At 55.3% G+C, this 20,368-nt stretch overlaps 7 protein-coding genes across 7 annotated transcripts; 3 read left to right on the top strand and 4 right to left on the bottom strand.

The window, feature by feature from the left end:
* Positions 1-373: 373 nt before the first annotated feature.
* Positions 374-8,071, top strand: BO72DRAFT_410575 (reducing polyketide synthase sphB; the record flags this gene model as incomplete). The annotated part of the gene is made up of 5 exons (XM_040942437.1): positions 374-963; positions 1,044-5,823; positions 5,892-6,179; positions 6,247-6,662; positions 6,739-8,071. Coding segments are annotated over exons 1-5 (7,290 nt in total), but the record flags the coding sequence as incomplete, so codon positions are not given.
* Positions 8,072-8,406: 335 nt separating this feature from the next.
* Positions 8,407-10,970, top strand: BO72DRAFT_516876 (uncharacterized protein; the record flags this gene model as incomplete). The annotated part of the gene is made up of 7 exons (XM_040949609.1): positions 8,407-8,568; positions 8,645-9,035; positions 9,079-9,242; positions 9,310-9,461; positions 9,523-9,690; positions 9,750-10,088; positions 10,185-10,970. The coding sequence occupies 7 exons, from the start codon at positions 8,407-8,409 to the stop codon at positions 10,759-10,761; spliced, it is 1,953 nt and encodes a 650-aa protein (XP_040798319.1). The 3' UTR covers positions 10,762-10,970.
* On the bottom strand, positions 10,812-12,989 carry BO72DRAFT_450839 (cytochrome P450). Its single transcript, XM_040945347.1, has 4 exons — positions 12,325-12,989; positions 12,055-12,255; positions 11,225-12,000; positions 10,812-11,161 (listed from the first exon to the last, which is right to left on the bottom strand). Exons 1-4 carry the CDS (start codon positions 12,698-12,700, stop codon positions 10,961-10,963), a joined length of 1,554 nt encoding a protein of 517 aa, XP_040798320.1. The 5' UTR covers positions 12,701-12,989; the 3' UTR covers positions 10,812-10,960.
* Positions 12,990-13,186: 197 nt separating this feature from the next.
* BO72DRAFT_450840 (uncharacterized protein) lies at positions 13,187-14,114 on the bottom strand. Its single transcript, XM_040945348.1, has 2 exons — positions 14,050-14,114; positions 13,187-13,905 (listed from the first exon to the last, which is right to left on the bottom strand). The coding sequence occupies exons 1-2, from the start codon at positions 14,107-14,109 to the stop codon at positions 13,408-13,410; spliced, it is 558 nt and encodes a 185-aa protein (XP_040798321.1). The 5' UTR covers positions 14,110-14,114; the 3' UTR covers positions 13,187-13,407.
* Positions 14,115-14,464: 350 nt separating this feature from the next.
* BO72DRAFT_479594 (uncharacterized protein) lies at positions 14,465-15,547 on the bottom strand. Its single transcript, XM_040947588.1, has 3 exons — positions 15,095-15,547; positions 14,795-15,023; positions 14,465-14,736 (listed from the first exon to the last, which is right to left on the bottom strand). Exons 1-3 carry the CDS (start codon positions 15,463-15,465, stop codon positions 14,545-14,547), a joined length of 792 nt encoding a protein of 263 aa, XP_040798322.1. The 5' UTR covers positions 15,466-15,547; the 3' UTR covers positions 14,465-14,544.
* A 163-nt stretch (positions 15,548-15,710) lies between these two features.
* Positions 15,711-17,628, top strand: BO72DRAFT_211717 (zinc-dependent alcohol dehydrogenase family protein). Its single transcript, XM_040939675.1, has 5 exons — positions 15,711-15,769; positions 15,999-16,554; positions 16,609-16,690; positions 16,755-17,106; positions 17,166-17,628. The coding sequence occupies exons 2-5, from the start codon at positions 16,126-16,128 to the stop codon at positions 17,338-17,340; spliced, it is 1,038 nt and encodes a 345-aa protein (XP_040798323.1). The 5' UTR covers positions 15,711-15,769; positions 15,999-16,125; the 3' UTR covers positions 17,341-17,628.
* On the bottom strand, positions 17,335-20,364 carry BO72DRAFT_435493 (uncharacterized protein). Its single transcript, XM_040943284.1, has 4 exons — positions 19,934-20,364; positions 19,547-19,814; positions 18,738-19,482; positions 17,335-18,684 (listed from the first exon to the last, which is right to left on the bottom strand). Exons 1-4 carry the CDS (start codon positions 20,083-20,085, stop codon positions 17,681-17,683), a joined length of 2,169 nt encoding a protein of 722 aa, XP_040798324.1. The 5' UTR covers positions 20,086-20,364; the 3' UTR covers positions 17,335-17,680.
* Between the last annotated feature and the right edge of the window lie 4 nt (positions 20,365-20,368).

The following is a 20,368-nucleotide window of genomic DNA, read 5'->3' on the forward strand; positions in this document are numbered from 1 at the left end:
GTGTATGGCATCATTCATCAAGTATGCGCATTGGCCATGAAGGCCAACCTAGCAGCGGTCAGCCCTGGTAGGGACTGACTGACAGTCACTGTTGGCATCATAGAGTACAGGCACATTGACCTAAGAGTGGTCGAGGTTATGGCATGTCAAGTCCTTGTAGATGGTATAACTACCGATGTGATGTAGCTATCTACGCACCAGGACTACGGACCACTCTCGCAAACACCTCTTTGACATTGGACCTCCTTTCAATCTTCTCACGGCCAGCTCTTTGTTATTTTCCTCTTTACAGTCTTCTACCGCAATCATGACTGGAAGTAACGGGATCGATAGTGACCATACTAATGGTACCAACGGTCACTCCAACGGCCACACCAACGGTCATACGAACGGTCATACGAACGGCCACACTAACGGTCATACCAATAGCACGGCCACCCATACCACAGAGTCGTCAACGCCCCGGTTCGAGCACATCGCCATCTGCGGCATGGCCTGCCGCCTCCCCGGAGGGGTGAGCTCTCCCAAAGAGCTCTGGTCCTTCCTGCTCTCCGGCCAAGACGGGCGCATCATCACCCCGAAGAGCCGCTTCAACATCGATGGGTACTACTCAGCGACGAAGCGCGCCGGCACCACCAACACCAAGTACGGATACTTCCTCGACGAGTCGGTTGACCTGGCCGGGCTGGATACCTCCATGTTTTCGATGAGCCGGATGGAGGTAGAATGGCTGGACCCGCAGCAAAGAATGATGCTTGAGGTGGCGCGGGAGTGTGTCGATGACGCCGGGGAGGTCGGCTGGAGAGGCTCCCAGATCGGAGTCTACATCGGCTCCTTCGGGCAGGATTGGTATGACATACTCAACAGAGACGGGTTGAGGCATAGTGTTGTGAGTGTAATTTCGAGTCACGACTTTATGATATCCGAGAGAATCTCGCATGAGATGGACCTTAAGGGGCCGAGGTATGTATTCCTCTTGTTCTTGTTTTCTTGTGTAGGGCAGGCTTGGATCCGGTGCTAAACACACGATTTTCTTGGGATAGTATGACCTTAAGAACCGCATGCTCGTCAGCACTCGTCGGTCTGAACGAGGCGTGCATGGCTATCGCCAAAGGTGACTGCGAATCTGCCATCGTCGGTGGCTCCAACCTGATCCTTGCCCCGGATCTGGTCACCCGCTTATCCGACCAGGGGATCCTCAGCCCTGACGGTTCGTGCAAGACTTTCTCCGCCGACGCCAATGGTTATGCCCGTGGGGAGGCGATCGTATCCGTCTACATCAAGTCTCTGAGCGCCGCTCTTCAAGACGGCAACCCCATCCGCTCTGTGATCACCGGTAGCGCTTCCAACTTTGACGGGCGCACGAATCCCCTGACGACACCAAGCGCCATTGCTCAGGAGGCCCTCATTCGACGCACCTACGAGGTTGCCGGAATCTCCGACTTTTCTAAGACCGGTCTGTTTGAATGTCACGGCACGGGCACGGCTACCGGAGACCCCATTGAAGCTGAAGCGATTGCGAAGGTCTTTGGAGACCAGGGAGTCTACTTGGGCGCGATCAAGCCCAATGTCGGACACTCCGAAGGGGCATCGGGATTGACGGCTGTGCTGAAGGCCACCCTGGCGCTAGAGCATCGGACCATCCCCCCGAATATCAAATACGCGCCCTTGAACCCAAAGATTCCCTTCGAGCAGGCCAAGCTTCGGATCCCGAAGCAGCCGACTCCATGGCCCGCAGGAAGGGCTGAGCGCGTGAGCATCAACTCCTTTGGAGTGGGCGGATCTAATGCCCATGCGATTGTGGAATCTGCGGATAGCTTCTTCGCCTCGCGCGGTGCAACGGTCACAGCAAAGGTAGAGACAGGCAATAAGGCACAGCTGTTAGTCTTCTCCGCCAACACCGCCCAGTCACTGAAGGAGATGGTTGCAGGCTACCAGTCACTGCTGCTTGGCGGTGAATTATCCTCGATCAATCTCGGCGATCTAGCGTATACCCTCGCAACCCGACGAGAACATCTCCCCCACCGATCCTTCGCAATTGCGTCACAGGACAAGTTCGAACTCCCTGTGTCAGTGCCCATTGCTAGCACCGGCAGTAGTCACACCCCATCCCTGGTCATGGTTTTCACTGGTCAGGGAGCGGCCTCGCCTCAAATGGGCCGGGACCTGCTCCTCTCTGACGAAACATACGCCAACAGCATCAAGTCCCTCGACAAGCGTCTGCGCAGCCTTGGCGCCGACTGGTCTCTAGAGGAGGAGCTCTTGAAATCAACCCGCGCCAGCCGCGTGTACGAGGCCGAATTCGCTCAGCCCCTGTCGACTGCGCTCCAGATCGCTCTTGTTGACACACTAGCAGCCGCTGGAGTCAAGCCGTCGGCTGTCGTCGGCCATTCCAGCGGCGAGATTGTAGCCGCCTATGCCGCTGGTGCGCTGTCGGCCCAGGAAGCCATCGCCGTGGCTTACCATCGCGGGGCCACTGCTAGAGCCCAAACAGCCCCTGGGGGCATGGCGGCTGTCGGCCTGGGCTGGGAACACGTGCAGGACTTTCTCACGGAAGGTGTTGTCGCAGCTTGTGACAATTCACTCAACAGCGTGACGCTCTCTGGGGACGCGGACCAGCTGGAGGTTGTTGTGGCTGAAATCAAGAAAGCTCACCCAGATGTCTCAACCACAATGCTAAAAGTCGGGAAAGCGTACCACTCCCATCACATGCTTGCCCTAGGCCCGGACTACCACCGCGCCATGACTGAGTCCGGGGTACTAGGGACGAACCCCTCGATTCCTTTCTTCTCCAGCGTGCGGGGCCAGTTATTGGGAGACACGAAAGCCGACCGGCTTGGCCCGGACTACTGGCAAGCCAACCTGGAGCGGCCGGTGCTCTTCCGTGCAGCTCTCACCGAGATCTTGCGGGCCAAGCAGCAATTCAAGAACCCTGTCCTCCTGAAGATCGGCCCGCACTCGGCCCTCGCCGGTCCTATCCGGCAGACATTAGCCTCCGAGTCGAGCAAAGCTTCGTACATCCCCACGCTGACTCGCCGTCAGAACAGTGTCGAGAGCCTGCTTCAGGCCATAGGCAAGCTCTACACCCTCCACGTGCCGATCGACTTCAAGTCCCTCGTGCCGGCGGGCTCGGTAATCTCAGATCTCCCTCGGTACCCTTGGGATCACAGCCGCCGGTTCTGGTTCGAGTCCCGCGTCGCCAAGGCATGGCGCGAGCGGGAATATGCAGACCACACCCTGCTCGGCGCGCGGGTGCCTGAGAGCACGGATCTGGAGCCCGTTTGGCGGAACTTCCTGAGCGTGGAGACGACGCCGTGGGTGGTCGACCACAAGATCGGGGAGTCGATCGTGTTCCCGTTCGCGGGGTACGTGTCGATCGCCGGTGAAGCGGCGCGCCAGGTCAGTGGGATTGATGATGGAGTCAGTTTTAAGGACGTGGCCGTGAACACGGCGCTGGTACTCGACGAGGAGGCTCCCACCGAGATCGTGACTACTCTGCGCAAGCACCGCTTGACCGACACGCTGAGCAGCGAGTGGTGGGAGTTCAACGTCTCCTCCTACAATGGCCATTCCTGGACGAAGCACTGCTCAGGCCAGGTCCGTGGCGAGGCGCTACCGTACACGGCACTGGAGCAAGATGACGGCCAGGACTTGGTTGAAGAGGAACCACCACTACCGCGCAAGGTTGACGGTCCTCGGTGGTACGAGTCTGCCGCCAAAGAAGGTCTGGTTTACGGACCCAGCTTCGCAACCATGGATCAGATCCGCTCGTCGACCGGCTGGCCACATCGCGCCACCGCCGTCATGCGTAACAGCCGCTGGGGCGACGAGGCACAGTACCACCTCCACCCGATTATCCTGGATACCTGGTTCCAGTTGATGAGTTGCGCCGTCAATGACGGGATCGGCCACGCCTACCGGCGCCTGGTCGCTTCAAGGGTTGACAATCTGACAATTTACCGGTCAGCGGCGGACCATCTCGATCTGAAGGTGAACTGCTGGCCCACAGACGCAGGCTACGTTGGGGAAGGAAGCGTGATGGTAAATGGTAAAACCGTCTTGCACAATAGGGGCTCGCACGCATCCCTGTTTCAGGAGGTTGATGCTTCCGAGGACAAGAGTGTTCCGATCACGGCAAGGTGCCAGTGGGTGCCTCACGTCGACTTCCAGCAGGATCTCGACAAGCTCATCAAGACGTCGCAAGATCACGTCCAGTTCGGGCCGGTACTGGCTGACCTGGCTCAGTTGGCAATTGATCTTGCTAGCAGAATCACCCAGGGCATCGACGTCCCTGATACAGCTGGACATCTGTTCAAGTACATGACGTGGCTTCACCAGACGGCTAGTCCCAACGCAGACGAGCCTGAGAAAGTCACTCTTCGCATCAACGACTTACTCAAGACCCTGGAGGGATCCTCTGCTGAAGCAGCAGCCAAAGCCATAGTTGCCGTATCTGGTGACATGCAAGCATTCCTCGGAGGCGAGAAGTCCGGACTAGAGATCCTGACCACGGACGGGAGATTGGACGCGCTTACCAAATTTCTGAGCGATGTGGACGACTTGGAGTATCTTCTCTGCGTTGCGAACAGCCAGCCCAACCTCCGTGTCCTCGAAGTTGGCGCCGGAACCGGCGAACGCGCCTCCTTGGTCCTAACCACCTTGACTCGTGAGGACGGACACCCTCTATACTCGCAATATGTCGTCGCGGACGCATCGTCCGGCCTGCTGAATAGCGCCAAGGCCCGACTGTCCGACACCGTCAACACCGAGTTCCTCGTGCTGGACATGAACAAGGACCTAGCAGAACAAGGCCTAGACGGTCGGCAATTCGACCTCATCATTGCAACTAATGTTCTCAATGCGTCGACGAACATCGCTTCCAGCCTGCGGAGTCTGCATGGGCTTTTGGCCCCGCGTGGAAGGTTGCTCCTGGAGGAGCCGCGGCCGGGTCTCACGTGGGCCAAATTTGCCCTGGCTGTGCTTCCAAGTTACTGGAACTATGCGTCAGATCTAGATCGTGTCGAGGAGCCTTTTCTCACCGAGACGGAATGGCAGGAGGCATTGGCCGCCGCGGGATTCGGCGATGTGGCGAGCGTTGGCTTCGCATCGGAGCACGCTGCAAATAGCGCTCTGGTCGCGAAACCGCAGGCCTTGAAGACGCCATCAAAACGCATTACCTTGCTGTCCGACCGCACCACCGAGCCAGTCCTGATTGTGCAGGAGCTCAAAAATCGCGGCTATGAAGTTGATCGGTGCTCGCTGAGGGAAGTACCGCCAGCAGACCAGGACGTCCTCGCCGTGCTTGAGGAAGAAGAACCGTTCCTCACGAATCTTGATTCTGCCAAGCTCTCCGAATTCCGGTCGTTCGTGGATGGTCTGGGCAATGCTGGCCTCTTATGGGTGACTCGGCCGTCCAGTGTCGGTTGCACCGACCCGCGATACGCGCAAGTGATCGGACTGACCCGAGTGCTCCGCGCCGAAATGGAGGTAGCTCTCGGAACGCTCGAGGTGGGCAGGGTCAGCTCGCCGGCCGATGCTGTTCGCGTCTTGGATGTGCTGGCCCATTTTCAGGGGCGAGAGAAGGACGGTGCCATGGGTCCAGATCATGAATATGTGATCCACGACGGCCAGACGCTCGTCAACCGCATCTTCCCCTTTTCTTTAGAAAAGGAGCTGCTGACGTTGGACGCATCTGAGGAGGCAGTGCTGACGCAGACTGATCCCGGGCGCCTCAACACGCTGACCTGGTCGACCAAGCAGGTGCAGTCGCCCAAGGAGGATGAGATCGAGGTCGAGGTGTATGCAAGCGGGTTAAATTTCAGGGTGGGTTCTTCCTTTCCTTCCGTGTTTCACTGTGAATACCAGCAAAAGCAATGCTTACGCTCTCTTAGGATGTGCTCGTGGGCATGCAAATTATTCCAGGCCGCCACGAGCCCAAGTTTGGCTACGAAGCAGCCGGCATTGTGAAACGAGTTGGGAGGAACGTCACAAAACTTCGCCCCGGTGACCGCGCCGTCGTGATTGGCATCAACACTTTCACGACCACTCTGACAGGCCATCAAGCCTACTACGAGAAACTGCCAAATCATATCAGCTTTATCGAGGGCGCCTGTATCCCTACCATCTTCATCACCGCCGTCTATGGACTCATGGACTTGGGCCATCTCTCAAAGGGCAAGGTGAGAATATGCTCAACTTCCTGTCTCAACATCTCTTCGTTGAATGATGCTGCTAACCCGCAAACAGTCCGTCCTCATCCACAGCGGCGCCGGAGGAGTTGGTCTAGCAGCCATTCAAGTGGCCTGTATGCTCGGTGCCGAAATCTATACCACTGTCGGAAGCGAGACGAAGGTAGGATACCTTATGGAAACATTCGACATCCCGCGCAACCGCATTTTCAACTCTCGCAACGCCTCCTTTGTGGACGACCTCCTGCGGGAGACCGGCGGCAAGGGCGTTGACGTGGCGCTGAACTCGCTATCAGGCGAACTGCTGCACGCGACCTGGAAATGCGTGGCCAAGTGGGGGACCATGGTGGAAATAGGAAAGCGAGACCTTCTGGGCAATGCCACGCTGGACATGGCGCCGTTCTTGGCGAATCGCAACTACTGTTGTCTGGACGTCGACCAGATGAGAGCGGAGAGGCCGGAGATGAGCACACGGTATGTTTGGCCCTGAATGAATTTTCAGTGACGAGGGGATGTATCCAGAGCTGACACACTCTTCCGACTGCATCAGGCTATTGAAGTTCACCATGGAATGCTTCGAGAAGGGCATCTTTAAGCCAATCCGGGTGGACCGGGTGTTCGACGCCCCATCCGTCCTCGACGCCTTCAGATACATGCAGCAAGGCAAGCACATCGGCAAGATCGTCCTCGAGATACGCGATAGCACGGAGGGGAAGCTTCTCGTTACCAACGTCGAGTCGACGAAGCGTGCTCGCCTTCAGCTTGATGAGACAGGCTCGTATCTGCTTGTTGGTGGACTGGGCGGCCTCGGTCGCTCGATCTCAATCTGGATGGTTCAGCACGGCGCCAGACACATTACCTATCTATCCCGCAGTGCGGGTCGTGGGAAGCACGATGCGGACTTTGTCCGTGAGATCCAAAGCATGGGGTGTAGCGTCAATCTCGTGGCGGGGGATGTCAGCAAGGCGGAAGACGTTGCGCGCGCGATCGATACGGCCAATTCCACGGCTGCCTTGAAGGGTATCGTGCAGATGTCGATGGTGCTGTGTGACCAGATGTTCGAGGGAATGAGCATCGAGGACTGGAACACCGTCACCGCGCCCAAGGTCCAGGGGACATGGAACCTCCACGAGATCACCACGGCCCGCGGAATTGACCCGGACTTCTTCCTCCTCTTCAGCTCCCTGTCGGGAATTCTGGGACAGATTGGACAGGCCAACTACGCCAGTGCGAATACCTTCCTCGATGCGTTTGTGCAATACCGCGCGAGCGCGGGTCTCCCGGCTGCGGCGATCGATCTGGGCGCGATGGAGGGCGTCGGGTATCTGTCTGAGAATCAGGAGCTGCTGAGAAAGATGCAGGGAACCGGGTGGAGGCCTGTGCAGGAAGTGGAACTTCTCAATGCGCTAGAGCTGGGGATGAAACCCACCTCAACCGAGACCTTCATCCTCGGTGTGGCTCCTAGCCTCCCTCTCAGCCATCCCGAGAGCAGCGCCCGCCTGCGCCGCGACACCCGGCTCGCCGCATACCATAATATCGGCCGCGGCGCCGGCCAAGCCAGCAGCTCGGCAACCGACGGATTGCGCGCGTTTATTGGCACAGTCAAGAAAGATCCGAGTGCGCTTCGATCCCCGGAGACGGTGGAGATGCTGGCCACGGAGATCGGGAAAAAGTTGTTCGGTCTGTTGTTACTTGGAAATTCAGAAGTGGACATCACGATGAGCACGGCGGATATGGGGCTTGACTCGCTAGTGTCAGTTGAACTGAGGGCCTGGTGGAAGCTGACTTTTGGTTTTGATATTAGTACACTCGAGATGTTGAGCCTAGGGACGTTGGAGGCACTGGGAAGACGGGCGGTCGATGGGCTAAGTCAATTGTATGGGGTGTAAGGGCCCTGTTCGATCAATGAGGTAGTATTGTATGGATGAGGTGTTGTAAGTGGGGAACCTTCTATACTATAAGTTAAATACTAGACTCGCTAGGTACACGGGTGAGTGGTACTTACGGTGGTACTCAACTATACCAAGTTCGGTTCGGCGGGGAACGGATCATTTATCCGTAGACGAATCCACCGATCACATCCCTTCCTTGATCCTGTACTCCGCGTGGTTGATCTCAACTGTACCACCTCATCTCCACCCCCACGCCTTATTTATTATCATCCGTGTCCCTCGTTTTGTCTACCACCTTCCATAGCTACCCTCTGACTCCGCTCCCAATGAGTCTCAGGCCCCTTGCCCCTGCTCCACGGCCGTCTGCCGCTCACAATCCCTCGAATCCGAATCCGAATTCGAATTCTCCGTCCGAATCACCAATCTCGGTACCGAAACTTCGAAAGGCATCCGCAGCATGCACTCACTGCAAGCGCCAGAAGGCCAGGGTATCATGCTTCCATGCTTCCATTCACTTCAATTCTCTTTCACTGGACCCCCTTCATGCTGACGGATCCATAATAGTGCCAAATAGCCGACGGAGCCACGGCCTGCGAACGGTGCACGAAGCGGGAACTCTCCTGCGTGTTCGAACTGGACGATGATATGCGGCGGAAGCTGGCCCACAAACGGAAGATCGCGAAACTCGAAGAGGAGCGGGATGTCTTGCTTCAGCTGGTGCAGACGCTGCAGGACAGCCCGGACGCCAAGGCCACCCAGCTGCTGAATCTCATCCGCAGCAAGGCGCCCCTCGACGAGATCATGCTCTACATGGACCACAACGTGTCGGAGCGGGACCGAGAGACGAGCCCGCTGCTGGCGGAGATCTACGAGCGAACCCACGGGTCGAAGGAGGACAATAAACGGACCGCCTCCCACCCGGCACTCAGCAATTCAGCGCTTGATCGACATCCCGGTCTACCGGGTGCCTGCCGCGCCTTGGACCACGGTCACGAAAGATGACGAGCTAGTGTCCCATCTGATCTCGCTGTGGCTGACCTGGAGTCATCCGTTCTACAACTGGATCGATAAAGAGCTCTTTCTCCGTGACGCGCAAGCGGGCAAGCTGGACTCGAAGTTCTGCTCCCCATTCCTGGTGAACTGTATTCTGGCCGAAGCATGCGTACGATGATCCATGGTACTTCTTCTTTTGACTTGGTTCTTGGTGGACTAATGACTCGTGGAAACAGTTTCACTCGGACTACCCGGACGCGTATGCAGACCCCAACGACCCAGATTTCAAGGGCGTTCATTTCTACAAAGAGGCGCGACGGCTCTATGAGAAGATCGAAGGTCGACTCGATTTACCAACCATGCAGGGGTGCGGCGTTTTGTTTGTCTGGTGAGTATGATCGCCCCCATGAATTTGTAGAAGACAGTGTACTAATAGATTGATCCCATAGCATGGCGGCGATGGGCAAAGACCGTGTGGGGTGGTTGTACCTCGGCCACCTGCGCAGTATGGCAGATGATTATACCAAGAAGCACCCCCCGCCGCCCGCCGGAGTGACTCCATCCAGGGAAAGCCGGGCGATTGATAATACCATCTGGGGGATCTACAATCTTACCGCGTGCGTTCACTCTCCAAACATGATTTCTCGTGACCGGTCACAACTGACATTCGTCCCAGGACCGCTTCGATCTCGCTAATGAAGCATTTGGCGATCGACCGGCCGAATCGACCCCTGCTTCCATGCGACCATCCCGCCGACGACACCTGGACGCCGTACCCGCGCCGAATGGATCCGGTTCAATCCCACATCCCCTGCGTGCTGAACAGCTTCTGCGCGCTGAGCGAGATCAACGTCGATGCCAACCGCAAGGTCTTTGCGAGTGGGCACAAGCCCCCTCGGGACGAGCTGGAACAGACCCTGCAAGACGTGCAAACCCGACTCGATGAATGGAAGAGCAAACTACCTCCATGCCTGGCCCGGGAGAACCTGAGCGTCCCGCAATCGCTAAGCTTACAGTAAGCGGCCCCTACCTCTTTCAATATCCCCCACCACACACCAACACCCCCCCACCACAAAACCACCACTAACCCACCTTTTCCCCGGGGATACAGCATGCTCTACCACACCGTCGTAATCATGCTCTGGGGCCTCCTGAAAAAAGAAGACGCGGACCCGGACAGCACCGAGACAAGCACAATCTCCCGGGAGACGGCGCGCGGCACCTGCGTGGCCGCCGCGCTGGCGATCGTCGACCTGCTGCGCACGCACCGCGCCACCTGGGGGCCGGACTACATCTCGCCGACGACGATCCACTGGGTCAGCATGGCGCTGTTCACGCTGGTCGAGGAGCTGGACCACGGCGCCGACCGCCGCACCGCCTTCACGGAGCTGTGCGTCATCGCCCGCACCTTCGCCCGCAAGTGGACCCTCATGAAGGGCATCCTGCGCATGCTGCAGGTCTCGGCGCAGAAGGACGGCGTCGCGCTGCCGTCCGAGACCCAGGCCCTCTTCGTCGACTTCTCCGAGAAGATGTGGGGCCCCGCCCAGCGCGAGCGGTTCCGCAGTCTGTATCCGAACCCGAGCGCGTTGGCGGAGACCGGTGGCGACCGCACCAGGGAGGAGGCGGAGCTGGATAGCTTTCTGGAGAAGTGGGATACCCTTGAGATTCGGGAGGAGCAGCGGGGCTAGGTCGGTGGAATGGACTTACGGCTACATGGAGGGAAAAGCGGTATTGGTAGCTCTCATCCTCTCTTCATGCTATATAGATCATGAATACGTTGTTGAGGTAATCCCCTGAACAGATTGGGGGGGTCATCGTCGATACCTAAATCGTGTCATTCTTGGACAGAAAGCACCGCTCTACCGAAGCTACTGCTAACCCCCCCCCTCACAGCATCTCCTTCGGCCCTTTCTCCCGCACCGACACCTTCACCAAAAAATCCAACGGCTTCACAAACCACTTGTTATCCGTGTCCCACGTGCGGTTGACGAGCTCGAAGTCGAAATCCCGGACCATCTGCGGGATCAGCTTCGACATCTCCAGGATGGAGATGTGCTTGCCGAGACATGTGCGCGAGCCCAGGCCGAACTAGCATTGCATCAGACATCAGTCATTATTCCGATCACCTCGGTGAAAGGGGGGAAGGCTTACAGGCATATACATCTCATTCATCAGCTGCAAGCGCGCCGGATCCCTATTCTCCGCCTCGATCCACCGTTCGGGCCGGAAGCTCCGCGCATCGGGGAACACTCCCTCGTCGTAATGCGCGACCCAGGTGTTCACGCCCACGACACTCCCCTCCGGGAAACGGTACCCGCTGATCTCGGCCCCGCCGGCCGGCACCTCGCGCCACAGCGGCAGGCCCGTCGCGCTGTGCAGCCGGATCGCCTCCTTCATGACTGCCTGCAGGTACGGCATGGCCTGGCTTTCTTTGAAGGTCACGCGGGCGCTGCAGCGGTTTTGGGCCGTGAAGTCATCGATCTCCTGGCGTAGACGCGCCAGCGTGGCCGGGTTGCGTAGGAGGTGGTACAGAATGGCGGACAGGCTGATGGCGGTGGTGTCGGAGCCGGCGATGATGTTGGAGTTGCCCATCATGAAGAGGTGGTAGTCTGTGACTTTCTCGGGGTCTTTGTCGCGGGCCAGCGCCATCTTTTCGAGGAAGTCTTGCGTTTTGAGCGGGGTGGTGCTGGTGGTGGCTTCGTCTTTCTGTGGGTTGGTCTTGCGTTGCTCGTTGAGTTGTTGGATCTTTGCGGCGACATATCGCATCACAAAGGATCGGCCGGCCGGCCCAGTGGAGGTGAAGCGGCTGAGCGGTTCGTAGACACGGGGGTGCCATTCGGGGTAGATGCCGATCAGCGTGCTGTAGGCCATGACTTTCTGGAGGGCGCCGATTGCGCCTTCGATGTCTTCGCCTTTGTCGAGGAAGCCTTGTGGTTCTCTGGGTTAGTGGTTGTATGACTGGAATAGGACGGAGGGCGTACCGAAGCGCTGGCCGAAGGTGATATCCCCGATCACGTCGAAGGCGTAACATTGCAGCCAGTGGTGAAGGTCGACGGTTTGCCCGCTCCGCGCGAACTCGGTGAGTCGGTCGCGGAAGATGTCGGCGCATTGGTCGGCGAATTCTTCGTAGTGGAGGAGGGAGCTCATCGAGTAGAGGCTGGAGAATCGCTTGCGGGTTTCGGCTTGAGGGGGTCCACCGCTTTAGCAGAGATCTCTTTGAGCCATTTCACATTAGACCAGGTAGTACGTACAGTGTCTCTTGATGTTGCAATCCGGGAACAGAGTCCACCGATCAGGCGACGGATGCTTCCAGCCCTCGTACCAGGCGGACTTGGGGAACCGGCTCCCCGTGCCATAGACCGTCTTCACGGCGGCCCGCTCGCTGATACTGTAGTGGCCCGGGGCGATCCGCACGACGGGGCCGTAGCGCGCATGGAGACTGAGGTTGTCGGCCTCGAAGTGGCCTTTCCAGACTCTACTGAAGTACCAGAGTCGGGTGAACCGGGCGAGAAATGGGCCCGGGATGGACGTCAGGGAGGGACTTTTCCATGTTGTGTAGAGGAGTTGGAGGATGGTTTTGGTGAAGTAGATCAGGAGGGGAAGGCAAGCAAGAAGGAGCAGATTCATCGTGGCGTGGTTTCTGAGGGATCAAGTGAAGTGCGACGTTGACTGGGAAGTAATGTCATCTTATAAATAATTTGCGGTGTGGAGCCGGTACAGCAGCGAAAATCAACCCAACGATTAGTGCTGACACAGCTGATGCAAACTAAAGCTTAGTGGCGTAGGCTGACCCATCATATGTCCTTGGCTGGGCAAGATCAGCTCTAAGTTGTGTGTTGTCTCAAAAAAAGGGTCAAAGGGTTGAGGCGATGATGATGATGGCAGGATGGAGAAGATGGAGGTGGGGAGCCGTAGAGTGCGGGGAAAGCCGCATTGTCCCAAGTTTATGTTCGAGCCTGGCCGCATAGCCTCCTTTTATGCTGCTGCTTCCTTCCGATCGTCGGCTCCACCCTGCCTATGAGGGGGTTATCCAGATCAATTCATGCACCGGGGTTTATGCTTTACCAGCAGCATTCAGGTACCCCTGCACTCTACTGTACTTGTCACAAAAGGTAATCAACTATCGAATCGAATTCAACCCATGACTCCGTACCCACTTTCAGTTTTATACATACATCGATAACGTCATTAGAAGCGCCACGCACATACCACTACCCAGGCAACAGAGAAAAGAAACACGCCAAGAGCCAAGAACAGACAGGAGCCGTCGCAGCGCACGTTATACCGAGCCACCATGTTTAGAAGAGGCGAAGGATCCCGGACAAAGTCAGCCCTTAAGACCGACGATCACCCCAGAGGCCAACGATCCCCATCGCCAACGCCAGCCCCGAGAAGACCGCGCGCACCTGCTGCAGCCGCCGTTCCGTATTCATCTCCGTCTGCACGCTCTCGCCGTTCTCCTCCGCCTCGACCACCACCAGATCCTCCTCCTTCTTCTGCTGCTTGGGAGCGGCCGCCTGCGTCCAGAACCCGGTGTCGTGCAGCACCGCCTGAAACCAGGCCTTGACGCCCGCCTGGCGGTGGAACCAGAAATCCATGCCGTAGGTGCCGATGGTCGAAGCAACGCACATCCAGATCAGATAGGGGTGTTTGCGGTGGCGCGGAGAGATGCTGTACGCAAACAGCAGGCACCCGTTGGCGATATTGGTGAGCCGGATGCCGTGCTTGCGGTTAAGGCGTTTGATCTCGCTCAGCGAGCGCGAGCCGGTCGCCGAGGTCGGGAGTTGGGCCAGCGCGGGGATGGCGATCGTCGAGGCAGAGTACGAGATGCCCTGCGATGGTTGCGTCGTGTCAGTGCAGTGCTACAAGGAGGGGTGGGTGCATGATGCGACAGCATTCGGGTATGGAGTGGAGGAAAGGTTGGATGATCCAAGGCTTCGAGTTGGAGGATAGCGTGGCGATCGCAGCAAACATACCGTGAGCAGGCCCAGGGAAACGGTTCCCACAAACTTGGAAACGGTAATGGGACACGCCATGTTGATGCTGGTGGGTATCTATCTGTGTAGACAACAAAAGGCTGTGGAATGGTAAATGAACTGAATCGGATTGAGTTGGCGTGGTGATGAATTGCACCAGGCAGGGTGAAAAAGGAAAAAACAATGACGGAGTTGCCCGGACCTGCGAGAGTGAGTGACGTTGCGGGTCCGGCCTTGGCGGCCTGAGGCTTATCAGTGCCTGATTAATGCCTGAAGGCCGCACTCTCATTGGCTGATCGGTAGCTCCACACAGCACTTCCTATAATTACAGCATAGCATTGGTAACCGCAGTACTTGGTTCACAAGAAAAATACCTAGACAAGTGATTTGATATGAAATATTTCCAGATGTGACTAAAGACCTGATCGCGTTATAGAATGTTTCCAGAACAACAAAAAAAGATAACTCAAGCACCCTCAATCTAAGATCGACCCATCAAGTCCGAATCGCTTCTCTGGACGTGATACCAATAGGATTGCCGAGGAACCATTGTGTAAAGGTCTTGAACCCAGCTATGTTGAGGAATCTAAAGTCGTAGGATTTAGTGCGGCGAATCAACAGTTCCTGGCCATCAAAGTATGCCTCCATGACACGCGGATGCCGTTGGTTGAGCGAAAGGAGCAGGACCTATTATCATATATCAGACTTTTTTGCAATCAGTATGCTAAGACCAATCTAAACATACTGGTGCAATCATATCATTGACAAACATCTTCTGTTTGAGCTGGTCCAACATGATCCGAATGACAGTCAATACTTCCCCGCAAAGCAGATGATTGTCATCTACGTCGAGGTCGTTGTGCATGATACATTTCACATGCGGCTTGGAGGCCTTAGCAACATGAAGTATCGATAAGGTGCCATATTCAGGTTCCAACGTCCGGTACAGATTGCGAATATTGTAATTACCGATCCTGGTGACACGGAATGGATGAGTAAACAGAGGCCCAAACATGGGGTACTACCTTTGGTACTAGGGGCATACTGTTTGCTTGACCACGTTCGATGAACCTCTGGAAAGTCGACAATCATTTCGCTCACGTATGACTTAAGATAAAGGTAGATCAGTCGTCCGCGCTCACTAGACAGGGTCAGCTCGTCGGTGTTGTATTCTCTGTCGACAAATTCTGGCGTTGGCTCCGGCATGTCACTAGGGGCAAAAGAAGTGAAAAACTTTGGTGCGAGCGAGTCACCAGCATCAAGGCTTAGAGGCAAAGCTCGAACTCTGCACCGTGTCAGCACACTTTGGTCTAAGGTATGTATATCTTGCTCTTCCAGGGCTTTGATGTCCCTTTCGACACGGAGGAGTGCTTTACGGAGATTGAAGCGGTCGCGGGGCTCGGCGATGGGCTCCATGACCGCGATCTATGAGATGGATATGATGCAACGATGAGAGTCACAGGAGTTCTGGAGCAGCGGCTGTCTAGTCTGGTTGATACAAGTCAAGGATCTACAGTCTTGAATGCCCGAAATGCGCGGGTCTGCGAAAGTGACGTTGCGCTTGGCGGCCTGAGGCTACCATACGCCTTCTTGATGCCTGAACGCGGTACTCTAATGAGATGGTGAACAATGTTCCTCTATATAGTACTTCCTATGCGGCACAGCATAATATCTGAAGTTTAGTACTACTATACGGCAGGTGGAGATAATGTCTAGATAGGTAATGTCCAGATACTTGACCTCCCATACAAAGTCTCATTACGCTGGATCCTGCTAGGGTCGAATACTTGAGCGGATTGCGAACGCCAAGAAGTGGTCATTCCTTGACTATACAAAGGCAGATGATATTCTTGGTATCGACAGGACTCTCTCGCCACTAGATTTGTGGTGCTGAGCTATACGTGCTTACTTTTCCGGTGTATGTCCTGCTAATCTTGATTTATCAGCAGTCTTGCCCGAGTTCCACTTCCAAACTATAAAAGCCGCAATAAAAGCACCGAGTCTGCGGCAGTCGAGTTTACTCTTCTTTTACAACCGTGCTCTCTGAGCTCCTGTATCTATCCAAATTCGAATTCCATGATGTCGTCTCTCCCTGAGACTTATCAAGCGTTCCGCCGAACAGAAGGCACTGCACCCTTGACAATCGAGCAGGTCACAGAAAAGCTTCCGCCCATTGAGTCGCACGATGTCCTAGTTCGCATCCATGCAGTCTCGCTCAACTACCGCGACATCGCCATGCTGGACAACACTTATCCGCAACCCTGCCTTCCCCGCGGAATTCCCGCCTCGGATTGTGCCGCCGAGGTTGTATCCGTCGGATCTGCTGTCAGTGGCTTCAAGCCAGGCGACCGTGTTACCGCAATCTGGGACCTGACCAACGTGACCGGAACCGAGGAGCGGGCCCCAGAGGCTCTTGGTGGGGATGTTGATGGTGTGCTGCGACAGTATGCCGTGTTCAATGAACAAGTGCTTGTGCACTTGCCTGAGCACCTGTCCTGGGAAGAGGTAGGTCACCGCAGATTGGGACCAAGGTCGAACATGTTTGTAATGTTGATATAGGCATCTTGCATCACTTGTGCCGGAACCACGGCTTGGAACGCTCTTGAATTCCCTAGAAACAGTGGCACAGCTCTGCTCCAAGGTAAGCGGCCCTTCCAATGGAAGGTTTCAAGAAGCACAGGCTAGATACTGATTGAAATGTCCAGGCACCGGTGGTGTGAGCATGTTCGCGCTTCTGCTCTGTATTGCAGCGGGCCTGCAGTCCATCATCACCTCATCTTCCGATGAGAAACTTGATCAGGCTCGGTCGTTGGGCCCCAACATCAAGACCATCAATTACAAGAAGGTGGACAAGTGGGAAGACGAAGTGCTCCGTCTTACCAACGGTCGCGGTGCTGATGTCGCTATTGAGAACGTGGGCCCTGCCACCGTGCGGCAGAGTCTTGCCTCTCTTGCCCAGCGGGGTACCTTATCCTTGGTGGGATTCCTTGGAGGACTTGAGGCGAAAGAACTCCCCGATCTGTATCTCCCCGTCATGGTCAAGCGAGTGACTATGAGGTTCGTTCCCCCTCCCTTACATGTATGAGGATGGGTTCTGATGCAGATGCTTATTCCAGGGGTATCGTTGTGGGTTCCAAGCTCGATCAACAGGCTTTGTGTGACTTTTTGACGGAAAAGAAAGTATCCCTCAAGCCTTTGGTTGACGCTGTCTTTCCATTTGATCAGTCCAAGGAGGCTTTTGCTCGCCTCAAGTCTGGAAAGCACCAGGGAAAAATTGTCATTACCCTCTAGGGTGTGAGATGTAGTGAAATGTAGCGAAGGATCTTGTGAATGAGCTATTCCAGGGCGTTACTTAGCATGAGTATCAGGTGGACCTCTTGAATCCAAGCGCAGATGTAGGGTGTGTTGCGTCTACTTAGGCAGTAGTACTCAGGTAAGTACCTAGCCTGAGGTCGAGTGGGCTTACCACTTTAGGCAATTGCCCCCTCTCTCCAGGCTGGCACTGCACCTCTACCCGTGACCGAGGACGGTTCCAACTCTTCAAGGTTCCATGCTTCCGGTCCGTTTCCGCTTCATCTCCACTATTCTCTCTCTGCCCACTGCTCAATCATCATCATCTACTTGATGTCTATCATTCGTAATCTTGCTCCCCTTCCCAGTCATCGTCTTCCATTTCTCTCGTGTCGGTAACGGAGGGTGTTGATGGTCTCGAGATGCCTGCTGCGACCGACCGATCGGAAATCATGTGCAGCGACAGGTACTGAGAGCTCAAGGTGATGTGCTGCTCCAAATCAACTTGCTGGCGTAATCGCTTAGTGCTCTGGTCTGCATTCGTCATCAATATCTTGAACTGAGCTCTCAGCGAGTCATCCTGTACAATCGCACGTAAGTATTCGATGACGGTCGTCAGTTCCTGGAAGCTCATGTGGAGGTCTTTATCAAAGCAACACACCGCATCGATGATGCAGTATACGGTTACATCTGAGGGGAACTGGCGAGCTAGTTGATGCAACAACACACAGAGCTTGCCCAAATCGTGTTCTTCCAGCTGCTTGAGCAAGGCTCTTGAGTTTATGAACTCAATGCTCAGAAGGCCCCGTCGACGCAAGATCAGTAGAAGTTGACAGACGAGACTGCGAACCAGCCCGTTTGGTCCAGCCCAATGGTCCTTCGATGACTTGGTACAATGCAATCCGCAGAAGAAGTGTATTACCACATCCTCCGGTCGCACTTCCGCCATGCTCAACACAAATGTTGCACAGAAGACGGAGATAGGAGTGACGTTGTGGAGTGCAAAGGATCGGAGGTTCGCATCAACAAGGAGCAGGTCTGGGTGTTCTCGATTCATCCATTCCACGAAACGAACATTTTGCAACACGGACTGTGCCTGGCTTTGCGTCTGTGCGTCGAATGTTATGTTCTTTCCTAGAACAATCTCCAAATCGTCATTGGGCTGCCCGAATGCTGCACTGTAATCAGGCGGCTGGCCTCCATTTGAGGGCGATTGAACCAGAACTTCCAAGAGCCGAGAGAGGGAGACTACTGCCGCGGAGCTTCGTTCATCCCTGCGAGGAGAGCCTTCAGTCTCGGCCATATAAAGACGTTGCTGAAGTTGTAAGTTCAAGCTCCTCTCTTCTACGTATTGCAGTCAGCTTCTGAATCAGGTCAGCTTGACAAGAATCGCTTACTCCTCCAATCCTCGAGCAAGAATTGCAGCATTTGGTTCCTAGCATCCTGGCTGTTACCCATCATCCGTGATTGGGTCTCTATGAAATGGTTCAGCCTCTCCTCCTCTCTTCGAATCAATTGGATGATCTCGAGGTGCCGTTTCTCCCCGGCCTCAATCCCCGTCTTGACCTGTCTGACATTGATTGAGACGTTTTGTAGGATACCGTCCGTGTTCTGAGCGAACCTTTGGACCTCAGTCAACCCTCCGGATATCTCCTCGATTCCGCTCTTCACAACCTGCACGTCAGCATTAATTTGGCGTGTGTTGATCTCTGTTTCCTTTTGGGTCCAACGCATGACATGAACCTCGTGATGCGTATCCCTTGAATAGCGCTCAATCGCTTCTATATGCGTGTCTCGACATCTCTCAGCAGCGAGTGAGAGCATATCCGAAGCTTCTTTGACTCGCTGTAATGCTTGTTCTGGAAATTCATCATGCCTTCGAACTTTGGAGTTCGATGTTATTCGGAAATGCCTCTTTTCTTCCACGGTCCCGTTGCGATCCAGATGGCTTTTTGCAGGCAGAGAATTGAGAATAATCTCGATCGCATCGACGATGGCAATATAGAGATCCTTTGTGTGCTGGCTCACTTCCGGATCAGTATGGAAACTTCGCCGTTTGCGCTTCACTTCCACGATAGCGCGTTGGAGTTCATGAAATGTGGCGATTATTCTCTGCCTTCTTTCTGCCGACTTTGCTGCCAACTATATCAAAGAGTCAGCTGTGTACAGATTACATCTCATTATCTTACCTCCACGCCAGACTTACATTCAATGCAACCGCGATCCCAACTTTCACAACAGCTAGTCCGTAGCTGTCAGGGATGATATTAATCCAGGGATCGATCAGTTCCCGATTCTCTCCAACCTTCAGCCATGCCTTAGCGAAGATTGCACGCGCTCCTCTCTCTTTGGCGGGTTGCCAGTCCCTTTCAGCTTCCGTGACTCTGTCGAAGACTGCCTCCCATGCTGAAAAATCCTCCGGCTTTGCTCCAAGGATTCTTTGAACGTGCTCTTTGAGTACAGCCTCTAAGTTTCTATACCGATGTTATTTCTGAACCTTGCCCACCGGAACTCTTGCCACGGGCCCTGTTCAAAGATGTGCAGTTTGAGTTCCTTTAACCTTTAACGCCGATCAGAGAAGAAATATGCCTACCTGTACGGTTTCGCACTCTCAAACTGAGCTCGCTGGTCATTATATTCCGACCAACCTCCAAGACCTTGGTGCACCTTCACCCCCTCGTCGCTAATAAATTTCGCTGACGTTGCGGCTGCCGCGTCGCCAGCTCGATAATGACTTACTTCCATAGCAAAGTACTAGGGTAAGAAGTAGTTCTGATTTGCTTTGACGCTCATAGGGACTAACAGAACACTATAGAGTCAAGAGATGGGGTGAGCTCGCTTTCAATGCAGAAGACAGCAGCGGGCTCAGCTTCTTGGCGCTCCGATCCTTCAGGGTACAGCCACGAGCAAGGCGGACTCTATTCTGGTTGACCGACTGACTAATTCGGCCTGTAGCTGCCTTGTTCTCTGCGACTGGGTCTTCACATCTCAAATAGTCATTGGATGGAAGATAATTCAGAGAAGGGAT

This window comes from Aspergillus fijiensis (assembly GCF_003184825.1).
Source record: "Aspergillus fijiensis CBS 313.89 unplaced genomic scaffold BO72scaffold_50, whole genome shotgun sequence".
NCBI lineage: Eukaryota > Fungi > Ascomycota > Eurotiomycetes > Eurotiales > Aspergillaceae > Aspergillus > Aspergillus fijiensis.